This window comes from Temnothorax americanus, unplaced genomic scaffold (genome assembly GCF_048541705.1).
Source record: "Temnothorax americanus isolate GAGA-0224 unplaced genomic scaffold, ASM4854170v1 Scaffold5, whole genome shotgun sequence".
In the NCBI taxonomy this organism is placed as follows: domain Eukaryota; kingdom Metazoa; phylum Arthropoda; class Insecta; order Hymenoptera; family Formicidae; genus Temnothorax; species Temnothorax americanus.
This window is the reverse complement of record NW_027509657.1, coordinates 2,458,962-2,482,774: the sequence shown is the minus strand read 5'-3', so window position 1 is coordinate 2,482,774 and position 23,813 is coordinate 2,458,962. Positions and strand designations below refer to the sequence as shown.

At 39.6% G+C, this 23,813-nt stretch overlaps 3 protein-coding genes across 3 annotated transcripts; 1 reads left to right on the top strand and 2 right to left on the bottom strand.

Moving 5' to 3' along the window:
• Positions 1-110: 110 nt before the first annotated feature.
• Positions 111-7,210, top strand: Smc3 (structural maintenance of chromosomes 3). Its single transcript, XM_077418797.1, has 19 exons — positions 111-266; positions 680-755; positions 839-1,017; positions 1,185-1,343; positions 1,410-1,569; positions 1,646-1,931; positions 1,998-2,172; positions 2,288-2,401; positions 2,504-2,754; positions 2,834-2,977; positions 3,099-3,410; positions 3,505-3,816; positions 3,985-4,186; positions 4,302-4,592; positions 4,675-4,937; positions 5,063-5,228; positions 5,405-5,543; positions 5,708-5,945; positions 6,063-7,210. The coding sequence occupies exons 1-19, from the start codon at positions 252-254 to the stop codon at positions 6,187-6,189; spliced, it is 3,609 nt and encodes a 1,202-aa protein (XP_077274923.1). The 5' UTR covers positions 111-251; the 3' UTR covers positions 6,190-7,210.
• Position 7,211: 1 nt separating this feature from the next.
• On the bottom strand, positions 7,212-10,737 carry Stip1 (Stress-induced phosphoprotein 1). The gene is made up of 3 exons (XM_077418798.1): positions 10,518-10,737; positions 8,534-10,077; positions 7,212-8,037 (listed from the first exon to the last, which is right to left on the bottom strand). The coding sequence occupies exons 1-3, from the start codon at positions 10,527-10,529 to the stop codon at positions 7,965-7,967; spliced, it is 1,629 nt and encodes a 542-aa protein (XP_077274924.1). The 5' UTR covers positions 10,530-10,737; the 3' UTR covers positions 7,212-7,964.
• A 5,326-nt stretch (positions 10,738-16,063) lies between these two features.
• Positions 16,064-23,685, bottom strand: LOC143904234 (NF-kappa-B inhibitor cactus-like). The gene is made up of 3 exons (XM_077418691.1): positions 22,255-23,685; positions 19,995-20,347; positions 16,064-16,621 (listed from the first exon to the last, which is right to left on the bottom strand). Exons 1-3 carry the CDS (start codon positions 22,797-22,799, stop codon positions 16,215-16,217), a joined length of 1,305 nt encoding a protein of 434 aa, XP_077274817.1. The 5' UTR covers positions 22,800-23,685; the 3' UTR covers positions 16,064-16,214.
• Positions 23,686-23,813: the final 128 nt, after the last annotated feature.

Here is a 23,813-nt window from a genome sequence, read left to right as displayed (position 1 = left end):
CGTTTGCTCCGAGCTCCGACCGCGTCGCATTTTTTTTTCCCGAACGAGGACCGTCAGCCGCGTCTCTCCCGCCCAAACCTGGGAACTTTTTGTTCGGCGGCCGCCAGCCTGCGTGTTATACAAATGTCGCTCTGCCAACAAATCGGTCGAATGTTTTCGTCGCGTTTGGCGTCTGGGACTCTCGTATGCCCGACCGCGTCCCCGTCCAACGCCGACACGAATGATATGCGCGTCTGACTTCCCGTCGCATCATGTACATCAAACAGGTAACGTGAGCAAAATCGCGAGTAAATCGCGTCGCAACCCTAAACGCGCCACGCTTGACGGGTGGTCTACTCCTCGTATCTTCGGCTGATGGCAGAGAACGAGACGTTTGTCGTTTGTACAATAGCCTGTCACGACTCCTCCGCCTTACTTTACGCCCACGACTACGATAGACGTAAGCACCTACGTCTCGTTTTCTGCCATCAGCCTTCATCAGAGTCCACTGCTCCGTTTTCATATTTTCTTTGTCTGCTCCATTTCTTAAATTGTGGAGTACTATACTGTTTCATGTAAAATTACCATAAATTATAAGTTACTGTCGAGTCTCTGGAACTAGTACTCCAGAGCTCCGTTTAAAGTATCAGTGTACCGTTGTCACCGTTATTCTTATTGAATTAGTGAGATTATTTTTAAGGTAATTATCCAAGGATTCAAGTCGTACCGTGAACAGACAGTTGTTGAACCTTTCGATTCGAAGCACAATGTAGTGGGTACGTAGCTAATGATCTTATGCAGATTTAATGTGCAATTAGTGTACTTATATATATGTCGTAACTGGATATTTTTTTCAAAGTTGGCAGAAACGGATCTGGCAAGAGTAACTTCTTCTACGCCATTCAATTTGTCTTGAGCGATGAGTTCTCTCATCTCAGACCTGAGCAGAGGCAGGCGCTGCTGCACGAAGGAACGGGACCTCGTGTTATATCTGCCCACGTAGAAATCATATTTGATAACGCCGATGGAAGGTTACCGGTAAAAATAACTAGTTTACATCACTAGCTGAAGTTATTGTAACTTATTTTTATATATAATTATAAATATATATAAAAATATATTTATATTCTTAATATATTACTTTATATTTGATCTAGATTTATATTATTTTGTAATAAATAATACATACAATCTTTTATTTACAGATTGATAAAGATGAGGTCTATTTAAGAAGAGTGATCGGCTCCAAGAAGGATCAATATTTTCTCAACAAAAAGATTGTAACGAGAAACGACGTGATGAATTTATTGGAGTCGGCAGGATTTTCTCGATCCAATCCATACTACATTGTGAAGCAAGGAAAGGTTCGTTAACGTAGCACATATTTATCTTAGTATAATTATCTTTGGTATAATATAATTGTTTTGCAGATAAACCAAATGGCAACAGCACCAGATTCGCAGAGATTAAAGCTATTAAGAGAGGTAGCAGGTACTAGAGTATACGATGACAGAAGAGAAGAATCAAAATCCATTTTGAAAGAAACAGAAGGGAAACTAGAAAAAATCGAGGATTTTCTGCGAACAATAGGTGAAGATCAAAATTAACGAAATATTTTCAGGATCAATAAATTACAGGACAAATAAAAATAATTAATTTATTACAGAGGAGCGTTTAAAAACGCTCGAGGAAGAGAAAGAGGAATTGAAAGAGTATCAACGTTGGGACAAGCAACGTCGTTGCTTAGAATATACGATCCACGAACGCGAACTTAAGGAAAATAAAAGGAAATTAGAAGAGCTCGAAGAATCAAGGGCGAATAGTGGAGCCGAACAGGCGAGATTGGGTGCCGAGGCAAAAACTGCGCAAGAGATGGTACGTGCAGCTACGAAGAGGCTAAAGGAAGCGAAGAAAGAAGTGCAGACTGCCAAAGAAGAAAGAGACACCCTCAGGTAACGTGTGCTAAAGATTGTATAAAATGGAGAAAAAATATTTGTAATAAAATATTTGTAATGCAGTGCAGAGCAGCAGCAATTACTAAAAGAGAAAAACAAGTTGACTTTTACGATTAACGACTTGCTGGAGGAGGTAAAAGGTGATAATGACAGCAAGAAACGTGCTCAACAAGAGTTAGAAAAATTGAAAACTCAAATCGGTCTTCGGGAAGACGAGCTAAAGGATCTTAAGCCAAAGGTGAGAAAATATTCAGATATTTAATATATTTAGTCCAATATATATATATATATATATATATATATATATATATATAATTAATTCAATATAATAATATAGAAAACCTTCTTTACAGTATGAACAAATGAAACGTGTTGAAGAAGAATGTACGCGAGACTTGCAATTAAAAGAGCAGAAACGTAAAGAGCTGTATGCTAAACAGGGTCGTGGCAGTCAATTCACTACTAAGGTAAAAGAGAAAAAAATCACGATTATTAGAATAATTTAAATTACATTTTTGTTCTACTTGAGAGGTCTAGTAAGATATTTTAAAGAGATTTATTTCTTGTAGGATGAAAGAGACAAGTGGATACAAAATGAACTTAAGCAGCTCACGAAACAGATAAAGGATAAAGAAGAGCATCAGAAAAAGATAAGCGAAGATTTAAAACGTGATGCAGAGAAACATGATGCCTTGGAGAAGAAAATAGGAGATCACACACGTGAGATGGAACGACAACGTGCGTCAATAGACGATCATAACAAGCAATATTACGAGCTCACGAAATCAAAGGATCAGTGTCAAGCAACACGAAAAGAACAGTATGTTTAATTTACTAAATTAACATACGCGTTACTTAGAAGTCTTGGAATTTTACAAGCTGAGTACGTCAAATTGCAGGTATCGGCAGGAGAGTGTATTGCAATTAAATCTATCTGGTCTGAAGGAAGATTTAGCGAAAGCAGATCAAAGTCTAAGATCCATGGCTGGCAAGCCTATTTTGAATGGCAGGGACAGCGTACGTAAAGTGCTAGACACTTTTCGGTAAGATTAATTTTTTTTTATGACATAAGTATACTACATAATTTAAAAGATTTCTAAACGCTGCCATTGAAAACTTGTGACGATGATGATGACATTACGGGTGATACCTTCGGTTTTATAGTGGACGAAAAGATATGGCTAATGAAGTGAGCAGCTACTATGGGCCTGTAATTGAAAATTTCAACTGCGACAAGAGCGTTTATATGGCTGTTGAAGTAACCGCTGGGAATCGATTGTTCCATCATATTGTGGAGACCGATAAGTTCGGCACGAAAATTTTAAAAGAAATGAACAATCAACGGTTGCCGGGAGAAGTAACTTTTATGCCTTTAAATAGACTTCACGTGAAGGACATCGATTATCCGCAGACCTCCGATGCTATACCCATGATATCCAAGTTGAATTACGATCCCAAATTTGATAAAGCGCTAAGGTAAAAGCATATAAAATAAATTTTTTTTTCTTGTTACGTTTCTTTGTGATATACAGACTTGATATTATTTTTATTATCTTTTTGTCAAATATAGATATATATTTGGAAAGACTTTGATCTGTCGTAATTTGGAGGCAGCAACGACTTTGGCGCGGGATTCCGGCTTAGATTGCGTTACGTTGGAAGGAGACCAGGTTTCATCCAAAGGCTCCTTAACTGGCGGATATTTCAATACACTCAGATCACGGCTCGAGATACAGAAAACAAGATCGGAATTAATGTCACAGATCTCTACTCTCGAGACCCAATTAACGACGCTTAAGGACGAAATCAGAAAAGCGGATCAAAATATTAGTTCTTACGTTAGCGAAATGCAGAAAACTGAGACCAAAAATAGTAAAGCTAAGTAAGTAATTAAATAATATCTTTAACTTAGAATTATAATTAGTGTTAATGTCAAATTTTACATAAAGTATTTAAATATTTATATTTAATTATTGAAATAAATGTTGAAATATTATTATCAATTTCAATTATGTGAAGATTAATCAGTGTTTTATTATTTACTTGACAGAGATATATATGATAAAATAAAAGCAGAGATACGTCTTATGAAGGAAGAATTGAGTGCTATAGAAAGGTACCGGACCCCGAAAGAAAGAAGTCTTGCACAGTGCACATCAAGTTTGGAAGCAATGCGCGCAACTAAAGATGGCCTAGAGAGTGAGTTACATCAAGAACTTATGGCGCAGTTATCCGTCGCGGATCAGCATCAGGTGCGCGTAAAGAACGAATTTTCAATGTAGTTGAATTAAAGAATATCACATCCTCATTTCTTTTTCTCCACCTCGGGTAAAGATTTGTAACTTTACTGATTATCGGTTTTTGTAGGTTGACACTTTAAATGACGACATTAGACGCTTAACGAAAGAAAACAAAGAAGCGTTTGCGAAACGAATGCAATTAGAAGCAGAGAAGAATAAGTTAGAAAACTTATTAACAAACAACTTAGTAAGAAGAAAGGATGAGCTGGTCCAAGCTTTACAAGAGATTTCAGTTGAGGATCGACAGCGGCAGCTTGACTCGTCAAAAATTCAGTTGGCGGATATTGAAAAGAGACTAGTGAAAGTAAACGAAGACTTCAAAGCCCAGAATGAAAAAGTGACCAGTGCAATGAAGAAAGTAAGTATTTAAAAACACAGTAATCACTTGTATATGTTTAAGTAATATAATCCTTAATTCGTCCATTTTGTCGTACGTTTAGCAAAAAACGGAGTCTGCTGAAGTCGAGAAATGGAAATTGAAAGAAAAAGAGGCGCAAGAGAAAATAGAAGCAGACGCGAAAGATTTAGAGAAATTAGCAAGCAAGTTAAATATCTTGCAGCAGAAAATAGTGGAATGTACACAGAAGATTACTGAACTCGGCGCGTTGCCTAGTCACGAGGCTTATTCTAGGTTTAATACAATGTCCACGAAACAGCTGTTTAAAGAAATGGAAAAGGCAAATAATCATCTTAAAAAATATAGGTGCATATTTTTTTCTATTTAAATATAGTAAACTGATTAAAAGCAAAAATTATTAATAATTATCTACTGTTACTATTTTCATTAAAGACTATTGTTTCTTAATGTATTTATCATGTTTTTTCTAGCCATGTAAATAAAAAAGCTTTGGATCAGTTCATGTCCTTCAGCGATCAGAAAGAAAGATTAGTGAAACGGAAAGAAGAATTGGACCGAGGCGACGAGAAGATAAAAGAACTCATGTCAGTACTTGAACAGCGCAAATGTGAAGCGATACAATTTACATTTAAACAGGTATGTCTGTTTTTATACATATACATATATATTATATAGTGTATCGTTTAGTATCGATATTGTATAGTGTGTCGACTTTTAAAACAGTGGAGGATTAATATTGATATATTAATCTATTACGATAATATACTCTTAAACACAATTTCATGTGACAATCTTTTTTTTTTTTTTTTAAGGTGAGCAAATATTTCAGTGAAGTATTTAAAAAACTTGTACCTTCGGGGCATGCACAATTGGTTATGAGGACTGCGGACGGCGATGAAGGAGATGATGGGACAGCGGAGCCATCAGATTCTGATAGATTTATTGGCGTAGGTGAGGAAATAGATTTATATGTATATGACTCTAATATTTTGTGCAATATAACAGGAAAAATTTATTTAAAAATTTGTTTTATTGTTTTCTTTGAGCTAGCTATATTTGTGTGATATATATTTTTTATTTATGATTTCAAAAACTTATATCTATATTATTTCTAGGCATAAAAGTGTCATTCACGGGACACAGAGGCGAAATGCGAGAGATGAATCAATTATCTGGTGGACAAAAATCACTCGTAGCGTTGGCCCTGATATTCGCGATACAAAAGTGCGATCCTGCACCGTTTTACTTGTTTGACGAAATCGATCAGGCGCTAGATGCGCAACACAGAAAGGCGGTAGCAGATATGATCCACGAACTTAGTTCCGATGCCCAGTTCATTACCACGACATTTAGGTAATAGAATCGGTGTCTTGTAAGGGATTTTGAGCCTGATTCACGCTCGTTTTAAGATGACAGAATTCTTATGGTTATCGGTCAGTGTAAAAAAATTAAAATGTATTTGTTTTTTAGACCGGAATTACTGCACCATGCGAACAAATTCTATGGAGTAAAGTTCAGAAATAAAGTTTCGCATGTCGAATGCGTGACGCGGGAAGAAGCGGCCGATTTCGTCGAAGACGATACAACGCATGGTTAAAATAAGAATATTTTATTTATAAAGTCTACAATCAAGAAAACTTATTATTTTTTTTTTATTGTCTTTTCGTGCATCCAGGAGATAACACACATACACATGTAAACGGTTGAAGTTTACTGTGATCTCCATCGAGATTTTCTTAATTTCATTTTTCATCATTGATAGCTTTTTGAAATATACTTTATGTATGAAATCTCACATAAGAAAAACGAGGAAAAAATAATTTTTTATATGTTCGCAATATACATCTGGATTTTTCGCACGTATCATTGTAGTATGCGGCATGATAGTATTATATTAGACGATTTTTGGCGTGACTCTAGCATAACAACCAAAGTGTACCAAACTGTACCAGAACATTTTCGCGTGTTTGATAATTCGTGGTATAGCCGTTTTGGTGCCTAGTTGGTTGATACCACGCTATACCAAGTAATGAAGCAGGATACCTGTTGGTACTTGTTGTTAAGTTGCAAATACGCGCCTAATATAACACAAATAGATGTAAACAATGTATTTTACATATTTATTTCGTGGAAAATTTATCTCGGACTTGGCGTTTCAATCACATTTATACTATAAGCACAAGTTTCGCGCGTATAGAAAAGAATCAATGTTTTAGCGTGATGTTAACAACCAATATGTTTTAGCGGTACATCTTAACAGAATAAGATCCGCCCCTATCAAGAGCAACCTTGGTATATCTAACGATCGTCAAAAATCGCCTATTGTAATGTATTATAAAATGTGTATAATTTTTGATAATTTAATAATATTTGCAACAAATTACAAGTTGTGGAAACATTACAAATATGATAATTGAAAATTGGTATATATATAAACTGTTTTTTATATTATACAAACTTTATAGGAAAATAAAAGAGGAATATATGATAAGAAATATAATAATATCAGTGCGTTATGAAGTCTTAGAATAATCGTATCCCATTATATAATCAGGATAGTTTTTAAGTAAATATAACAGAGGTGTTAATAAGGACAATAAATGTTCCCAAGTAGAAAACTCGGTTTAAAAAGATGTTTATTCGAACCATTCCTCTTATCGGTTGTCGCCTTAGTCTGACTTCGCATTCATTATATTATTATGACTAATTTTAGTACTAAAAGCACTAAATCAACTTTTAAAAGAAATGTTAGTGTGTGCATCATATACAGAAATAATTTTACGGAAAACTTTTACTGTCTTAAAGGATTATTATTCTAGTTTTAGACGATTTTATTACCTAAAACATATAATAACGCTATCAACTTCCAAAGTGATGATATTCACGAATCAGCCATCGGAGTAAGTTCCCTTTTAAATGTAAATATTACATATTAAGAGTTCACCAGCTTCACAATTACACTTCATTTTTGCACAAAGAGCCTTACTATATGTATATATGTGTATCGTTACACACGTGATCACCGTAACAAGTCTTGTAATGCAAAAGTCATCGATGACACTAAAGGCCACTGCGTTTGCACGAAAGAATCATGTGTATGTAACTTTTATTCTAAATGGGTTTTTGAACACAGATTTTAAGAGCAATATGACGATAAATATCCCATATGGCTAATGTATCTGCGATACGCAAATGCGAATTTCCTCAATATTAAAGGAATTTGTGACAGCAGAGCAATATGACGATAAGTATCCCATATGGCTAATATATCTGCAGTACACGAATGCGAATTTCCTTAATATTAAAGGAACTTATGACAGCAGTGTTATTCTTCTTTTATTACAAGTATGTTGTATGCGGTTCCTTACATCTTCAATGGATAGCGATGAGACCAGATTCCAAAAGTTTTTGCAATTTTGCAGCTATATCAGGGTTCTTCAAATGGCTGTAAAAAAAAGAAAAAAGGTTCATTAAACATTCGTATCATTAAACAGGGAAATAGATAAATTATTTTAGAAGGGAATGATCGTTGAATTTCCAAAAAACATTCGGTAGTGTATCAATCCTCGGAAGAGGAACGCCTGAAACTTCTGACTCATAGTAAAGTTTCTATTGTATGTGTTGCAAAATAAATTTTTATATGAGAATGTTATTTACTTGATTTGTTATTTTGTTTGGAGCTCAAGACTAAGGAGTAACCTTGAGCCGTACAGTCTAAACAAAACAGAGTCAAGGCATGGGTCACGAGTAATCCGGCCTCTGCCTTCCGAGGGTTAATACAAAGTAAAGAGTAAGTACTTATAGTAAAGTTGCTGGGATGACGAGTGGCTCCGTAAGAAAGCGGTTGACTACGAATTGACGATTCTACTCGATCCTGTTCGATCCCAACTCCCATCCTATATATATATAATTCCGGTATATGTTTTTAATATAACACTTACTCTTGTAAAGCCCTTGGATCGCTCTGCATTTGTTCCAAGATGAGCCTCATGGCTGGATCTCGCAATATGCCCTGGATCTCTGGATCTGCCATCGCTCTCTTTCTAACTTCTTCCGGATTAGAGGTAGCGGATACGGCGCAAGAGCGATAGCCCTCTAACGCTTCGCTGTTCTGCGGATCCAGTTCGAGAGCCTTCTGATACGCCGACAAGGCTTTTCCCGGCTGTTGCATGGCCTGAAGAATCTTTCCTTTCCTAATCCATCCCTTGATGAACTTGGGATCCAGCTCGACCACCTTCTCGCAATCCTTCAAACCGAGGTCGAACGCCGCCAGTTTGGTGTAACAGGCCGCTCTGTTGCTGTAATATTTGGGATCGTCCGGATTTCTCCGGACCGCCTCGGAATAATGCTTTATAGCCGCGGGATAATCGCCATCTTTGTACTTTTGATTCCCAAATTCCTTCTCCTCTTCCGCCTTCTCCGGGTCGACGTAAGCCTTCCTCTCTTCCTCCCTGATTATTTTGTCTATATCCGAGAGTAAGGTTTTAATCTCCGGCGTTCTGTGCTCGGACATGGACTTTTCGTAATACACCTTAGCCTGCTTCCAATTCTCCATTTTTTTGTAAGCGTGACCGATTCTCGTGAACGCTTTCGCTATCAATTTGAAATCCGCTCTATTCTCCCTACCGACCTCAATGGCTTTCTCGCACTGAGCGATACATTTCTGATACTCCTTCTGCTCGAAGTACACCGCCGCTATGTTCAACAAGTAAACGATTTCCGTCGGGTCCAATTCCACGGCTTTGTCGTAATGCTGCAGAGCTTCCTCGAAGCTCTTCTTTTTGTAAGCCTCGTTGCCGAGTTTCTTCTCCTCTAAGGCTTTTCTCTTTTCAGGCGGAAGATTATCCTCCTCCTTCTTCTGGGGCTTCGGTTCCGGTTTGGGTTTCGGCGGCTCCGGCGGATTCATCGGCTCGGTTTCCATCGCCTCCTCCATGTCGGCGCTCATTCCTAACAGCACGCTAAGGGTGTTGAGCACTCTGGTGTCTTGGAGCTTGGTACCGAGACTCTGTGGATTGGTTCGCAGTTCCTGCAGCAGTTTCATGTATTCCGGATCAGCTAGATATCCCTTCGTTCGGGAATCGCTCGCCAGCTTGGCGAAGATGTTCGGCGAGTTGAATGGATTGGTCGCGGCGGCGGTTTTCTGGGCCCTCACCTCGGCCATACTGCTTCTGAGCTGCGCATTGTTCGGATCCAGCTGTAGGCCCTTCTCGTAAGCCCGGATAGACTCGTCGTATCTGCCCAGGTAAGCGAGAGCGCTGCCCTTGCGCGAGTAACCCTTTCCCCAGTCCGGCTTCAAACTGACGGTCTTTTCGGCGTCCTCCAGCGCCTGCTGATACTTCTCGGACTTTGCGTACGCCGCCGAGCGGTTACTGTAGAGTACGTGATTGTTGCCGTCCAGGTTGATCGCGTCCGTGTAGCATTTAATGGCCTCATCGTAATTGCCTGTCTGCAAAGCGGCGTTCCCTCTCTCCTTCAACAAAGCTACCTGCAAAGCCACACACGCACATGTATATAATATATATATAAAATACTCAGTCATGCAGAGAGAGATATTGACAGAAGGATGCCAGAATCTCTCAGGTTGATGTTAATGGCTATATTGATTAGCCAGACTTTTAATCTTAATAACTGTAAGCGGATCAGCTCACGCGATCTTCTATTATCTATTTATCCTTGATCTAGCCTTGTCGGCGTGTCCTTGCTCCGTTTCGTTGCGATCGGTTTCGAGGAGAGACGAGTCGTCTCACACACGCGGGCGAGACTCGCCGAGGGGGCGGGGGGCAGGAGGAGGAAAGGACAATCGTCGACCTCGCGGAACGCGAGGACGCGTTCCCGAGGAAACGCCGAGAGCACGCCTCCGCCGTAGCGATCGCGCGCGTAATTTACGGCCACCCACAACGTGGGTGCCTCGTTGCAACAGCTTACCTGATCACTCATCACGCACGCCGAAAATGTTGAGCCTCTCTATCGCGTTGTCCGACGACCGTACGATTCACTCGTGCGAAAGACGAAAGACACGTTCGACGTTCGACGATGACTCGTGCGAATTCTCGTAAATTCTCACTCTCAGTTCAGTATGCCACCGCACGCGCGTGTGATGTGTGCCGGCGCAGGTTTCAGATAGAAAGCTCCAGAAACGGACGAGCAGCGACCCCACGCTATACAAGATACAAGCTGCTCACCGAACGCGTGGTAGGACGTGTATATATACGTGGTATATGCACATATGTATATATATACGGGGTGTTCACGAAGTCGCGCCGCGTTATTTCGTGTGAAACGCGGATCGTTTTCGAAGGAGCGTTAACGTTGGCGATATTTATACGGATTTGTGAAATGTGTAAATTATTTTTTCATTTCTTATTTTTTTTATTTTTTACATTACTAGAATATGTACAAAGCGCGTCCTTTGCTTTCATCTAGAATAAGACCCAGATAAAATTTTAGAGAGAATAGAAGATAATAACTAAAAAAGTAATAAGAAAGGGATTATAATTTTTTTCATTAATTATTGTCTTCCCTTTCATTATTTCTATGATGAAAAAGAAGATAACAAATTAATGAAAAAAATGATGGGAGAAAAATAAAAAAGGAGATTAGCATTTTTTTCATTAATTGAATTTATTATCTTATCCCTTTCATCCATCTCTATGATGAATTTAGGGGAACGCATCCTCGTCACGATTTTTATTGCATCGAAGAGACAGAGTTTCAGCATATTTTGGAGAAAGATGTACTCTCGTCGGAAAATTTTATAGGTTTTAAACTCTAATTGTAGAACTGAAATTTGTAAAGACTATATAAGGCTGCATATTCACTGTCAGTACTGCAAATCTATATTTTACGTCACGTATACTATAGATTTTCAGTATCGTTGCTGACAGTGAATTTCGGAATGCAGCGCCTAAGATGGAGCGCGCGTAAAAGGCGATTTTTTTCTTCGTAACATTGTTTATCGAATTTATATAATTCTCCGGCGAAGAATTGCATTTGCACATTTCATTAATCGGCAATTTACGACGAAAAATTTACCTTCTCTATAATATACTTAATGACTTTTTAAACACCCCGTATATCTGCACATACACACGCACGTTGTGAGTAATCGTGTAAACGTTCTGGCGGGAATGACGTTGGATATTCCGTGTAATTGTAAATACAATTCATAGAGTCCGCTTTAGAACGATGCGCTAATTTGGAATTCAGAAATTTTATTTATACGTTTTTCCGCGCCGCGTAACTTAAAGAAATATTTATTGAACAGTCGTTTAAATGAGAGAATCTAAAAATACGCGAGTAAATAAAATAAAATGTATATTAGCATATTGACCGCCATTCATGAATGACGATCAATTTTATGGAAAACTGCCACGTCATTCCGGTACCTTATATATCATCGACGCTCAATTTCAAGAGAAACTGTCAAGAAACCAAACCTGTTTCCCTTCATTATTTATTTGTTTGCCATAAAAATATCGCTTTAGGTAAAAATATTATTGTTGTAACATTTAAAAAATTTTTAGTTATTTATTTAAATTTGTCTTTGTCGTTTTTAAATATGAATTTTATTCTCGAAAACGAATTTGTTCTTTGTACTTTTTATACTGTTCATCTTTCTTTTCTTCATGTAATTATATATATATATATATATATATATATATATATATATATATATATATATATATTTCATTTTAAGTGAACCTATAGTGCAATCGAACAGACATGCAAAAAGAACAGACCTAATGAGTAGTATTCATTTATGAGTGATGACATGACATATTGTATTAAATGCATAATGTAGATTATTACTATGAATTAGATTATTGGAGATATTTCGTTATCATCGTAATCTTTTCGTATTTATGTAAAGAAAAGTTACAGCAAACATGCGCATCCATTCTATTATACCATCATGCGATAAGTTTTCTTTGGAGTTGCACACTATACACTTTCTATACACTTTAAATAAAATAATTAAAGATATAATTAAACCGAAATGTGGATATGTAATTTGATTTTAATTATAAATTAGACGGAAAAGAAGGAAAGACAAAAAATGTAGGAAGTTCCACTACAAAGACTAGACATTTAATTAGTCATTCAATTTTATTTCACCAATGTAAATTAACTTTAATCTCGGTTTAACTTAATTACTTTTTGTTTTATTTTCTAATTTAAGTTCTAAGAATTAAAAAAAGATAGAATTAGAAAAAAAATTAGAAAAAATAGAAATGGGCATTAGGTTTGTTTTTTTAATACCTCTCAATTTTTTTAATATCATATTTTCGCGGCTAAAGCGAAAGAATCTACCGGAAAATCCGGTTGATAATCCTCTGGTGAATCTCTAAAACGCGGGTTTTGAAAATGGAAGAACAATGGGTGCCGAATGTAGATATGGTGGGCACGACGAAGATATTGTTTAAATTTAAAAAATAGACCCTTTTTCGTCAAATGGAAAGGCTTAAAAAATCATTATTTATTTAAAAAGTACTCGGACTGTGTGTTACGAAGAATTGCGCATTTAAATTAAAGAGTCCGATCCGATCTAGGATGACCTGGACTGAACTCCGGTTAATCGGCGATTATCTCATCCAAGGTCTCAAGGTAATATCTATTTAATATTTTGTTTGGAGCTCTTGGAATTTTCTTTTTGTTGCTTGACATATGGAAAAAGAGATTAGATCAATAAACGGTAAATTATGTAATTAGAAATTATTCTGCAAGTAACTCTGTCGATCGCTAATTATGGTGATTTTGACAAAACTCCGACTTTTGATTGGCGAATAAATTAACCGACAGAATTGCTTATAGCAAAATTTTCAATATTTTTTGTCCCTATATATAATTTAATCTTCCTTTATATCAAATTTAAGTAAAATTATAATCACCTAGAATCTTATAAATATTAAATAATGTAGTAGGCGAATGCAGAATCCTAGAGAGATACGAACAACATTTTAAGAACTGATGAGGATTCAGAAGTTGGAGAAGAGAGCGTTAAGCTGTATTGGGGCTCTTGGCTATGAATTTACGTATTATTTCACTACGCGTGTTAACAAATTGGTAAAGGCCAAATTAATCGCTGATTACGTTAATCCGACGGTGAAAACCGCCTCTTTTCACAGGATTTCCCATGAGCGAGGAGACGCGCGTCTATCTTGGGAGCGACATTCCACTGCGGACGCGACTATAATTACTCCGCGCTTACGTGTTGGGGAACACGCTCTCAGACGAGCCGTCGTTTCTACGATATCCAAATATACCCCAAAACCTGCATGAATTCTCTTTCTCTTTCTCTCCCTCTCTATGGATCAAAAACTCCCTGAAAAAGGAATGAGCGAGCTTCTTGGAATGCCTAGACCATTACACGAAACTCGAAATAACACGCGACGGCCGGCCCTTGCTCTAGATTTTTACGTCGCCGTTGCGGATTTAACCGCACCGCTTCATCCGCCGCTTCTTACATCTTCAAAAACCCCGTTACATTTGAATTATACTCTTTGTGCTAAACTTCGTATTATCTATATCAATAAATACATAGTAAATACAAGATCTATATACTTGTAATTATACGTTAAGATATTTATGGCGAATTATTTATCTCAGAGACAGGAATATTGAGTATTGTATAAGAATCTCGTGCCATTTCGTGTCTTTTTATATTATCATTATAAATATATTTTTAAGAGATATTCTTTTTTTTGGTTGTAATAAATGTCCGGGACAATATATACATATATATATATATATATATATATATATATATATATATCTGAAAGACGTTCTTTCCTCTGAACTTATGTCGTGTTTGCGACGTGGGAATTTCCAGATTTCCTCGTGGGAATGTGTTGACCCAAAGCGTCTTCTTGTGTTTTTTTGTGTCGTAAATAATAATGTCAGTCGATCGGGACATAGAAGAAGGAGAGTTGAATTTCGCAACATCGTTTTTTTTTATTATAAAATATAATTATGGCTTTTACGTACAGGAATATAACAATAATGACAACGTCATTGTCGTCGTTGTTTATACATCGTAGCTGTGATTAAATGACTTTAACGGAAGATGACTATGTACACGCGAGAGAGATTTACTATACATATATATCTTTGACAATCTTAAATTACTAAATGAACACTGATCCGGTTAACGTTCATCGTTGATAAACATGTTGTTTTGGATCTTTTTCTCTTTGCTATGCTAACATAAATACATGCGTATATTGTACAGCTATCTGGCCCATTATCTCAGCTGATTAGAGCGTTGCATTAATAACGCACATATACAGTACCGCTACAAGTCACATGTAAGAACGATAATTTAATTATTTCTCTTCGACCTAAGATGTATTTTGTACCACGGGCCAATCTCGCGTTCGACTCTACGATTCGTAATAAAACCCTTTTTCGTAGATATTCATTCGTCGAACGCGCGGGGGGATCAATATTTCTCTATTTACTACCTATTACTTACTCTTTTCTCTATTTACATTATATAAATTAAATACCGCGCTCGCAAGGCGCAAACGTTCCATTCTCACGTTGTCACACATCCTATAATAATCACGTTCCCTTCTTCGTTCGCACAAATTGTTCAATCGTAGAACCGTTATTTGCGCTGAAATATGGATTGTCCTTCGTATTATTTTTACAACACGTTTCAGAAACACGCTTCGAGATATTGCACATCTACCTATTGCACATTGATAAAGAAAGATACTATTAGGACAATCTACGTTCATATGTCGTTGCTTCGTTCGTCAATCGAATATTCGTTAATCGCGTATAAGTTCGTTTCTGAGATCTTCGATATCCACGTATCTCCGATATATGTTTTTATTCGCTTATCTTCCGGCATACACCGCCGCTAGTATCGATTTGAATAGTCTACAATTGCATTATAATAGTAATACTCATGAGCTCAAGCTGCATCTCTATAATTGTGCACGTATAACACAAGTCAAAGCTAATTAACTAGCAATTTTCTTATTATCCATCCTAATCCAATTCGATTAATTAGAACGTCGTCATAAGCGCGTCAAAACTTGTGTCTACAATTTGATTCGCCAAACGTGATTGTTATTCAATTTAATAAAACTAATTTTTACTTTCAAGTAGCAATCATCTAAACTCATCCGATTGATCAACATGATTTCGTAAATACATTAAAAAGCTAGGTACAGATTTATGCACTTGTTGTATATAATGTATGAAACACCATTCTCGCGATGCAGTTTTAATCATGTTTGACTCTAACTAACTTTATTCACTGCAGATTTATCCGTCTTGATTCGCTGATAAAATAACACGATAAAATAACTTCGTAGCCGTTTCCATAGAATTCGAGATACGTCCTCGTGCCATATGTAACATATGTTTTTTCTATCATTTTCTCTTTCAGCAATCGTTTAGATTTGTTCAACAAATTGATACACTAAAAAAAAAATCTGGTTCGTTCATTTTTCACCAGAAAATATTGGTTGAATTAATAGGAATTCTGACTGCATAACTAGAATTCTAGTTGCATTAATTGGAAAAATTTAGCTCGTTCACTTTCCACCAGACGTCCAATTAATTCAACCAGATTTTTTTTCCAGTGTACGATACTTATCCAGTGGGTACTCTTCAGACATTCACTTCGACCGCGTTTTGCATCTTGACGATCGCGGGCAAGTAACTCGCCTCTCCGTAAGCCTCGTCCTCAGAACTGTTCTCAGAACTGCTCTCCGAATCCGATTCCGGCAACGGCTCCGGCTGTGCGCCGCGTCGCACTAGCTCCTTAGCGAGCTGGCCGTCGGTGCACAATGCCAGCTGGTAGGCCGTCAGACCGCTGTACATCTGCGTGTCCAGACAGGGCTTGCACTCCTGCAGCAGGAAATTAATCACCGATTGACATCCGCGTTCCATCGCGAGGTGAAGCGCCGTTTTTCCCGCCAGCCCTTCCCTCGCCTCGAGATCGGCGCCGAGACGCAGCAGAAGACGCACCAGGTTCACGTGTCCGTTACCGGCGGCCAGGTGTAAGCACATCTCACCTGAAATCGAACCAAGAACCGGAGGTCAAGCAGTGTACAATGAAAATTATGTTGAATATAAGGAGTATTCTATTATACATTATCTTCTTGGGGGATAATTTTACGGAAAGAAAGAAACCCTGCCGCAAAAACTTCTCAAGTAAATCGTTCATCAATTAAATAACATCAATTATTCATATGTGGCATGAATATGCGTGGCATTTTTTTATATTTATATGTATCCTGTATGTGTTTTATGTCGCCGAATTCTTCGAGCAACTAACCGCCGATTTGCATCTAATTTCTCTCGAGTTTCCTATCATCTCCCTTGACGGAATCAGAAACACGCGGAGATATACGCATATCGAAACGATGGCCAGTCACATGCTTCAACTTGTCGTGAGATATAGATAGAACTAGGAAGACGCGCACGGTGAATCATTGTCGTCGGAGATTTTGCTTGGCGTCCCGCGGTCCAAACTAGGCCCGCGCCGATCGAAGTAACTTCTAAAATTAACGGCGCCGCGCGTTACCGATTGCATTGGCGGAATTCGACGGCATACTTGCGTACATTATATACTGCGTCGATATCGCCTCACTTTTCAATGGCGGAGATAGAAATATGAATCTAATAGATCATCGCAAAGATTCATAAATATGTGAATACGCGCGGCGTGTATGAGGCGCGCTATCGCTCCTCCGTTTCCATCGTGCAAGAACTGCGTAGGATCGGTGGCAATGACATTGAAAGAATTAATAGATTTAATTACCTATCTATACGTTTGCCTCTCCAAATAAGGCTGTCGGCGTCAACGAGGCTGCTTAGTTTAAATCACACAGAACGCACTTTCAAAGAATTTAGACGATAATACAACGCTGCAACGACGTAAAAGACTTTACCACATTCTCATGTTCGTTTAAAATAAAAAACTCAAGTGTTCGACACCACTATTGCGTGACTAGGGTTAATCACGAGAAAGGGTTGACTTTTTAAGGGCGGAAGTTCGACGAAAGCCACTGACGTCGACGCCGCTGTGGGGTTTCCCGATCCGAACGAGACGAGGCGAGAATATCGAGCGCAGCATGCAAATAGTTCTACGGATATTTTTAAATATCACGAACATCTGTTCTCTCTCGCGTATACGCTCCGATCTCGCGGCCGGCGTCGCCGTCGCGACGCCTCGCGGTGATGTAACGCGCGCGCGCGCAAGTGTAGGACCATGCCAAATTCCATCGTGTGTGTGCAAAACAATCCCTCTGCTGTGCTAAGCTACTTAAAAAAAAAAATTCCGTGCGCTTTCGACAAAGTGCGATGAGCTTTGCGTTGGTATCAAAGCGTCTTTTCAATTAAATAGCCCTGTTGCACACTTATCTTATATATCTGCTTAGCTTAACAATTATGTAAAGATTGACTTAACCGCGTGAAACAAGCTATAAACAATTATTTCTTTTCTCGAAAAGAAATGATGGTTGCGTGTTTGTGTATTCAGATAAATTAAATTACAGTGAAATTGCTTTCGCGGAAATAACAACGTTATCTAATTCCTGCTGATGAAGAAAAAAAAAACAAGTAGACCTTGGACGCAAATATTCTAACTGATCTCTCGGTCGCGCGGAAGAAGGACTTAGGACTCATTCTATTATCCTTAATTGTAAATCCGAATCGTACACGCGTGAATTATCTAACGAAACGCACGTAGAAACGTGGGTAGAATTTTATTGTCACAGTTTCGCAGTTTCGCCCTCGAATTCGATTAGTCGAAATCATCACGAGCGATCGGAATTGCATCACTCTTCGCACGTGCGTGCACATGCGTGATCCTAGGTGCGTTATCCGCGTCTCGCACGAGCTTGCAGCGGAATACGCGCCGATGACGCTACACGGGATTTCCAAGACTTTTAAAAAGCCGGTGAATATTTCGCAACACGTTCGCTGTCGATCGGAGTCGATTTTTTTTCTCTCTCTCTCTATTTGTCACTTCATTGTAAAAGTCTTTGATTTGAAAGGGCAATGACACAAAGCGTCTAAAAACACCTGCGGGTTTTTCCTCCTAATGTTTTTCTTTCTTTTTTTGTTAAACATTTACGCGCATTACTAATTTACATAATTAGTGACGCGCGCCTCTTCTCCGGCATCAGACTCCGCAGATTTGACAGATTTGTCGGGCACGTGAACCGCATAGACTCGAACTACCGCCGATCGTACTTATTCGATTCTTGATTTATGATGATAATAAGTCTTAGCAGTCATTTCCGATCGCGATTCGATAACGAATGTATCGGTAAGAGGTACTAGTGTATTTACTCTCGGGGAATTCCTACGCTATTATGACGAAAAGAATCGCGTTCAGATAGAGCGTGACAATAACGCGGCCTCGGTTAAAACTTCCGCGAATATAAGTAGGTACGATAAAGCTGCGGCTTTGAGAGATTTGTCAGAATAAGCCGCGTCATTAGTCGCTAATCGCGATAAATAACAAAAATTTTCAATTTACGACGCTGAATATCTTTCTAATCCGTCATCAGATATTAAGTCTCTATACAAGTTCGTGAAAATGCAATGAAAAGTACCATTTCTCTCTCTACTCGCATCTCTGAAGACTATTCTCTCGCGGAGAGTTTCATCTTTTGTCACTTACAATTTACGCACAAATCGTTTGCATTTCGATATTGAAAGAATAGAAAAGTATTCTATTAATAAAATTAATAAAATATTCTATATATAAAATTACTTTAAAAAATTAATGAAATAAAACACTCGACATATAATAGCTGTGCAACTTTTAAAATTCAAATTATTTCAATCAGATTATTTTTTCTATGCAAAAGCAATTGCAATATTTCCGATATGTTTAAGACGATAAAACTTTCAAACGTAGACGCGAAAAAGCATGATTCTTCAAATGAAAGTGATGAAGTCATAGGAAAGCCACATGGTTCCTCGTGTCCATAATCACATGGCATCATCGTTCGCTATATAAGTCTTACACGTGACTTAATTTATGCGGTAAAAGCAGTTAGGATTTTCCTGCCATCCCGGGTTCCTTTTGTGTCTACCGTCACGTATAGATATAGGTAAATTGTCTTTCCTCGCAACGTTACGTTGATTAACGGCAATTATGTTGCAAGCTTCCAAATAGCTATTGTAACCACAGGAAAAAGTCGCAGACCATTAAAGTAAAATACCTAAGACGCGAGACTATAGAGGCAAAGAGCTCTCTGTCGCGCTTATTCAATCTTTCAGCTGCGAACGCCGTTCTGCTCTGTGTGTGACAATTCCATCTCAATTTTGTCTAATAACGTGCTTCCGCTTTTTTTAGTCTCTATTATTCATCGCGAACCAGCGACTGTTCCGAGAGACTGGCCAATATTTAGCAATATTTTTAATATATACCGTTGTAGTTACGTTTCTCCAAATCCTGAGGTAAGGCGGGTACCGTCTGTCCGGGCATCAGCCTGTTCCTCTCCATCGGGGACAACGGGTCCGTGAGAGCCTTGGCGCAAGCGAGATCCCCGCTCATGCAGGCCAGGTGGAGGGCCGTGTTCCCACGAAAATTCCTCAGAGATGGATCCGCGCCCGCCAGAATCAGCCGCCTGACGATCAGCGATTGATTCGTCAACACTGCCAGATGCAAAGGCGATTGCGTATCGTCGTTATAAGTGTCCAAGAAGCACGGATGAGGCGCCAGCCTTATCAAAATGAGCGCGGCCTCCATATAGCCCTGTATGATCGCGATGTGCAATTGCCTGTAACAACGAATGCGTTATGTAAGAATAAACAACCAATGTTGATTAGCGAACTTGAAACATCTCTTGACTCTCGCTCTTATTTGTTAACTCTTAGCTCGAGAAAATACTCTGGTCCGTTTTTCTTTCTTTCTTTATTTTATATCTTTCGCGATATCGTGTGTGTGTGTGTGTGTGTGTGTGTGTGTGTGTGTGTGTGTGTGTGTGGGAGTGTGTGTGAGGGTGTGTGTGTGTGTGGGTGTGTGTGTGTGTGTGTGTGTGTGTGTGTGTAATAATTATACATTGTGATAAAATTTTCTTTCGATATAAAATCTTTTTATGAAATTCTTGTGTATCGTTCTAATTTATCACACACGTTAGCGGAATTCCTTTTAATACAAACTAGTTTAACCGAATCGGTCAACGAGCTTTGCCAAATGTCGTCATAATTAAACGTACCTATATATACAAGTCATTGAATTTATTTACATAAGTCATTAGATTTACGTAACCACAAACGTAATCACAAACGTCAACGTTATGCATACCGATGATTGCGCATGAATCAACGCATGCCAGTTTTGTAAGAAACTCCTGAATAAATGCTATGCCGTGAAAAAAAGAGAAACCGCACGTGATAGTTAAGCGAGATTAAAGATGATTATTTGCTAGGTTGAGCTCGTCGGTCAGTTTATTATACGATAGAGATCAAACGGTAGGGAAACGAGATTCTCTCTTTTTTTTCCTCCGCCACTTTTTCGAATACGCGTAAGTAAATTTCGCGCGCATGTAGATTTGGACGAAATATGGATTTTTTTCTATTCCAAAAACTGAATTAGGTATCCTAAATGCTATACATATTTTTTTAAATAACCGAAAGAGATCATCAGCGGAGTTTTATTACGCGAATCTTGTGCTCCAACATTTTTTGATTAAAATTATGTAAATTAAAATTACGCGTTTTTGCCGCGATACTCAGTGGCCAAATGTGAAATATTAGCGGTAAAAAACACTGGAGAAATTAACGAGCATACACGAAGGATATAATCTTTCTTTGAAATCTTTCTGGGTATGTAAATAAATTCTGATTAAATGAAATTATCACGTCATAAATTATGCATACGAGATCTCGCGAGTAACGCGTTATTTTTAATCAATTGATCTATTTGACTTTACAAGCAGCCTCTGAGGATTGATCGTACTTAACGGCGATAATCGTACATCAAAGTTTTCCAGCAATCTACACTTCTGTCTCAAACGTCGTCGTTTCTATCCTCGTCGATAAACACAAGCTGTTTACCTCTATTATTATAGGCACTTCCACCGACAATAGACGCTTGAAGAACATCAGCTGATACGATCTAGATCCTAGGGGGGTTCTCAATCTTTTTTGTTCATGAAGCGAAAGCCACGTTAAGATTTCGGATTCGGGGAGACCCCCAACCAACCTACGCCCCGAATCTGAAGTTCTTATCATGGCCCTCTTCATGAACAAAAAAGATTGGGAACCCCCTAAGATCTAGATCGTATCAGCTGATGTGTTAAGATTTCGGATTCGGGGCGTAGGTTGGGGTACCTTTGGTCCCCGAGTTAATAATAATATTATAATAACAACTTATAAAATTGGTAATAACAAGATAATTTAAGTACAACGTACGAAGAAGACGCACATTTTTTTCAAGCGATCGAAAGAGATCAGCAGAGTTTTACTATATCAGATATCCTAAATTTTTGATAAAATTATACGTTAACCGTTCTTCTTATCATTACATGACTGGCCGCGATATCGTTATCAAATTTGAAATGTTAGCGGTAAAAACACTGGAAAAATTAACAAGTGCGCCAAAGGCAAGTTGAGAGTTAATCTTGATCGAATGAGAAATTATCCTGTCATGTATTAACAAATTATTGATAGATATCGAACTCACGTGTCGCCGTCTTCGTCCTGCCCATAATAAATCTGCCGCCACGCGTTCTCGTTCATCTCGCGTTTCCCAACATCCTCCCGCTGGTGCTGTTCGAGCAGAAGGTCACCCCGGTGCTGCGGTCCCGTTCTCACGGGTGTCGGCTCGGGCCGAGCCAGGTCCCCGCTGTCGACGGCGAGCGAATTCACGCCGGGCTGTTGCCGCTGCTTCAGGGTGAGCTGGTTCAGGCCCTCGCTGAGGTCGACGTCCACGATGCCGCTCTCGACGATCCGCGTAGGCTCCCCCGCCCCCGCCATCGTCGCCGACGGCGACGACGACGACGACGCTGCGGAGGTCGTCGCCCCCGACGCCGATGCCGCCGGCTCGGCTTGCCGGTTCTCGTTCGTCCGCGGCTGCGGCGTCCCGGACTCGCGGATCTCGCCGCTGATCTGCACGTTGCCGGCCGACAGGAATCCGGAATCGACGTTATCCGTCGGGAACTCGTCGTCCTCCCGCCGTCCCTTCCCACCGTCCTCCATCTGAACGCTCTCGCTCGGGGAGTACCACATAATTCTTCTGAACGGGCCCTCGGACCGCGGGAGCGTTTACTCCTCCCTCGCCCCGGATCACCCGCTCGGAAAACAAACTGTGATCAACAAAAGGACGCTCGCGGAGCTGCCGTGCCGCGGCGCGTCCCTCGAGACGCGAGACGCGCTTTATTCGAAATGTGCGTTCCGCGCCTTCTTAAATTACTTACTTCTTAATTATTATTCTTAAATACGTTAATCGATTCCGTGGAGATTCGTTATTCGACGTCCCATACATTCCCTCAATTGTCCGAGCGCTTTTTCTTCGGCACGTATACCGCCGGCGCCGACCTCTGTGCCCTTCGTCGTCACGAAGGACGTCGCTTGTCGTCGCGCTATACCTTCGATTATCTCGATTCGCTTTCGAAGTCGCTCGTAAGTCGAATTTCCTCGGTGTCGCCCTCCGTTCGTCTCCGTTTCGTTCGCTCTCTCGCCGATTATCGCTCTCCACCTTCGTTCCGTATCGTTCTATTTTGTTTTTTTCTTTAAACCCCCGACTCTCATTCGTCCTGCGTCGGAAGACGCGGTACTACTCCGTTTTACGCCGCTTGCTGCACCACGAGAACGAGACGCGCTCCGGTTGACTCCTGTCGCGAAGGGGCAGAAAGCGCGGGCGGGAGGCGGCTTGGTTGTCGGGTTCGTCGTTCTGACATCGAATCGTGGTCGTGCGAGCGTCGGCGAACCTCATCGTCTCGCGTCTCAAAACAAACTGACTCGACTCGACTCAATCGACTTGAATCGGACTAATCGGAGTCGACTCGGGCGAAGAAGCTCTGGCGAGCCGGGCGAGCGAGCGAACGAGCGCGCGATAATGCACGAAACCGCGCGCCGCACGAACAAAACGAGACGGAGCACTGCCACAGCCACAGTTATGCATACCGTACCGTGGCGCTGCGCTGTCGCGCGCACGCGCGAGAAATGTCGGCGAGCACGTGATCGATCTCGACAGGTCTGTGTATCGGTCTGGTATTCGGGGCGTTCCTTAGGAGCCTATAT

Bases quoted from the DNA above. Each gene is read 5' to 3' on its own strand.
- Smc3 (XM_077418797.1), top strand. The intron at 1,344-1,409 runs GTTCGTTAACGT...ATTGTTTTGCAG, and splicing joins ACATTGTGAAGCAAGGAAAG to ATAAACCAAATGGCAACAGC. The intron at 5,946-6,062 runs GTAATAGAATCG...TTTGTTTTTTAG, and splicing joins TTCATTACCACGACATTTAG to ACCGGAATTACTGCACCATG.
- Stip1 (XM_077418798.1), bottom strand. The intron at 8,038-8,533 runs GTAAGTGTTATA...TTTTTTTTACAG, and splicing joins GATCCAAGGGCTTTACAAGA to CCATTTGAAGAACCCTGATA.
- LOC143904234 (XM_077418691.1), bottom strand. From the start codon at position 22,799: ATGTGGTACTCCCCGAGCGAGAGCGTTCAGATGGAGGACGGTGGGAAG. The intron at 20,348-22,254 runs GTGAGTTCGATA...TCGTTGTTACAG, and splicing joins CAGGACGAAGACGGCGACAC to GCAATTGCACATCGCGATCA. The intron at 16,622-19,994 runs GTATATATTAAA...GTTCGATTTCAG, and splicing joins GGAGAAACGTAACTACAACG to GTGAGATGTGCTTACACCTG.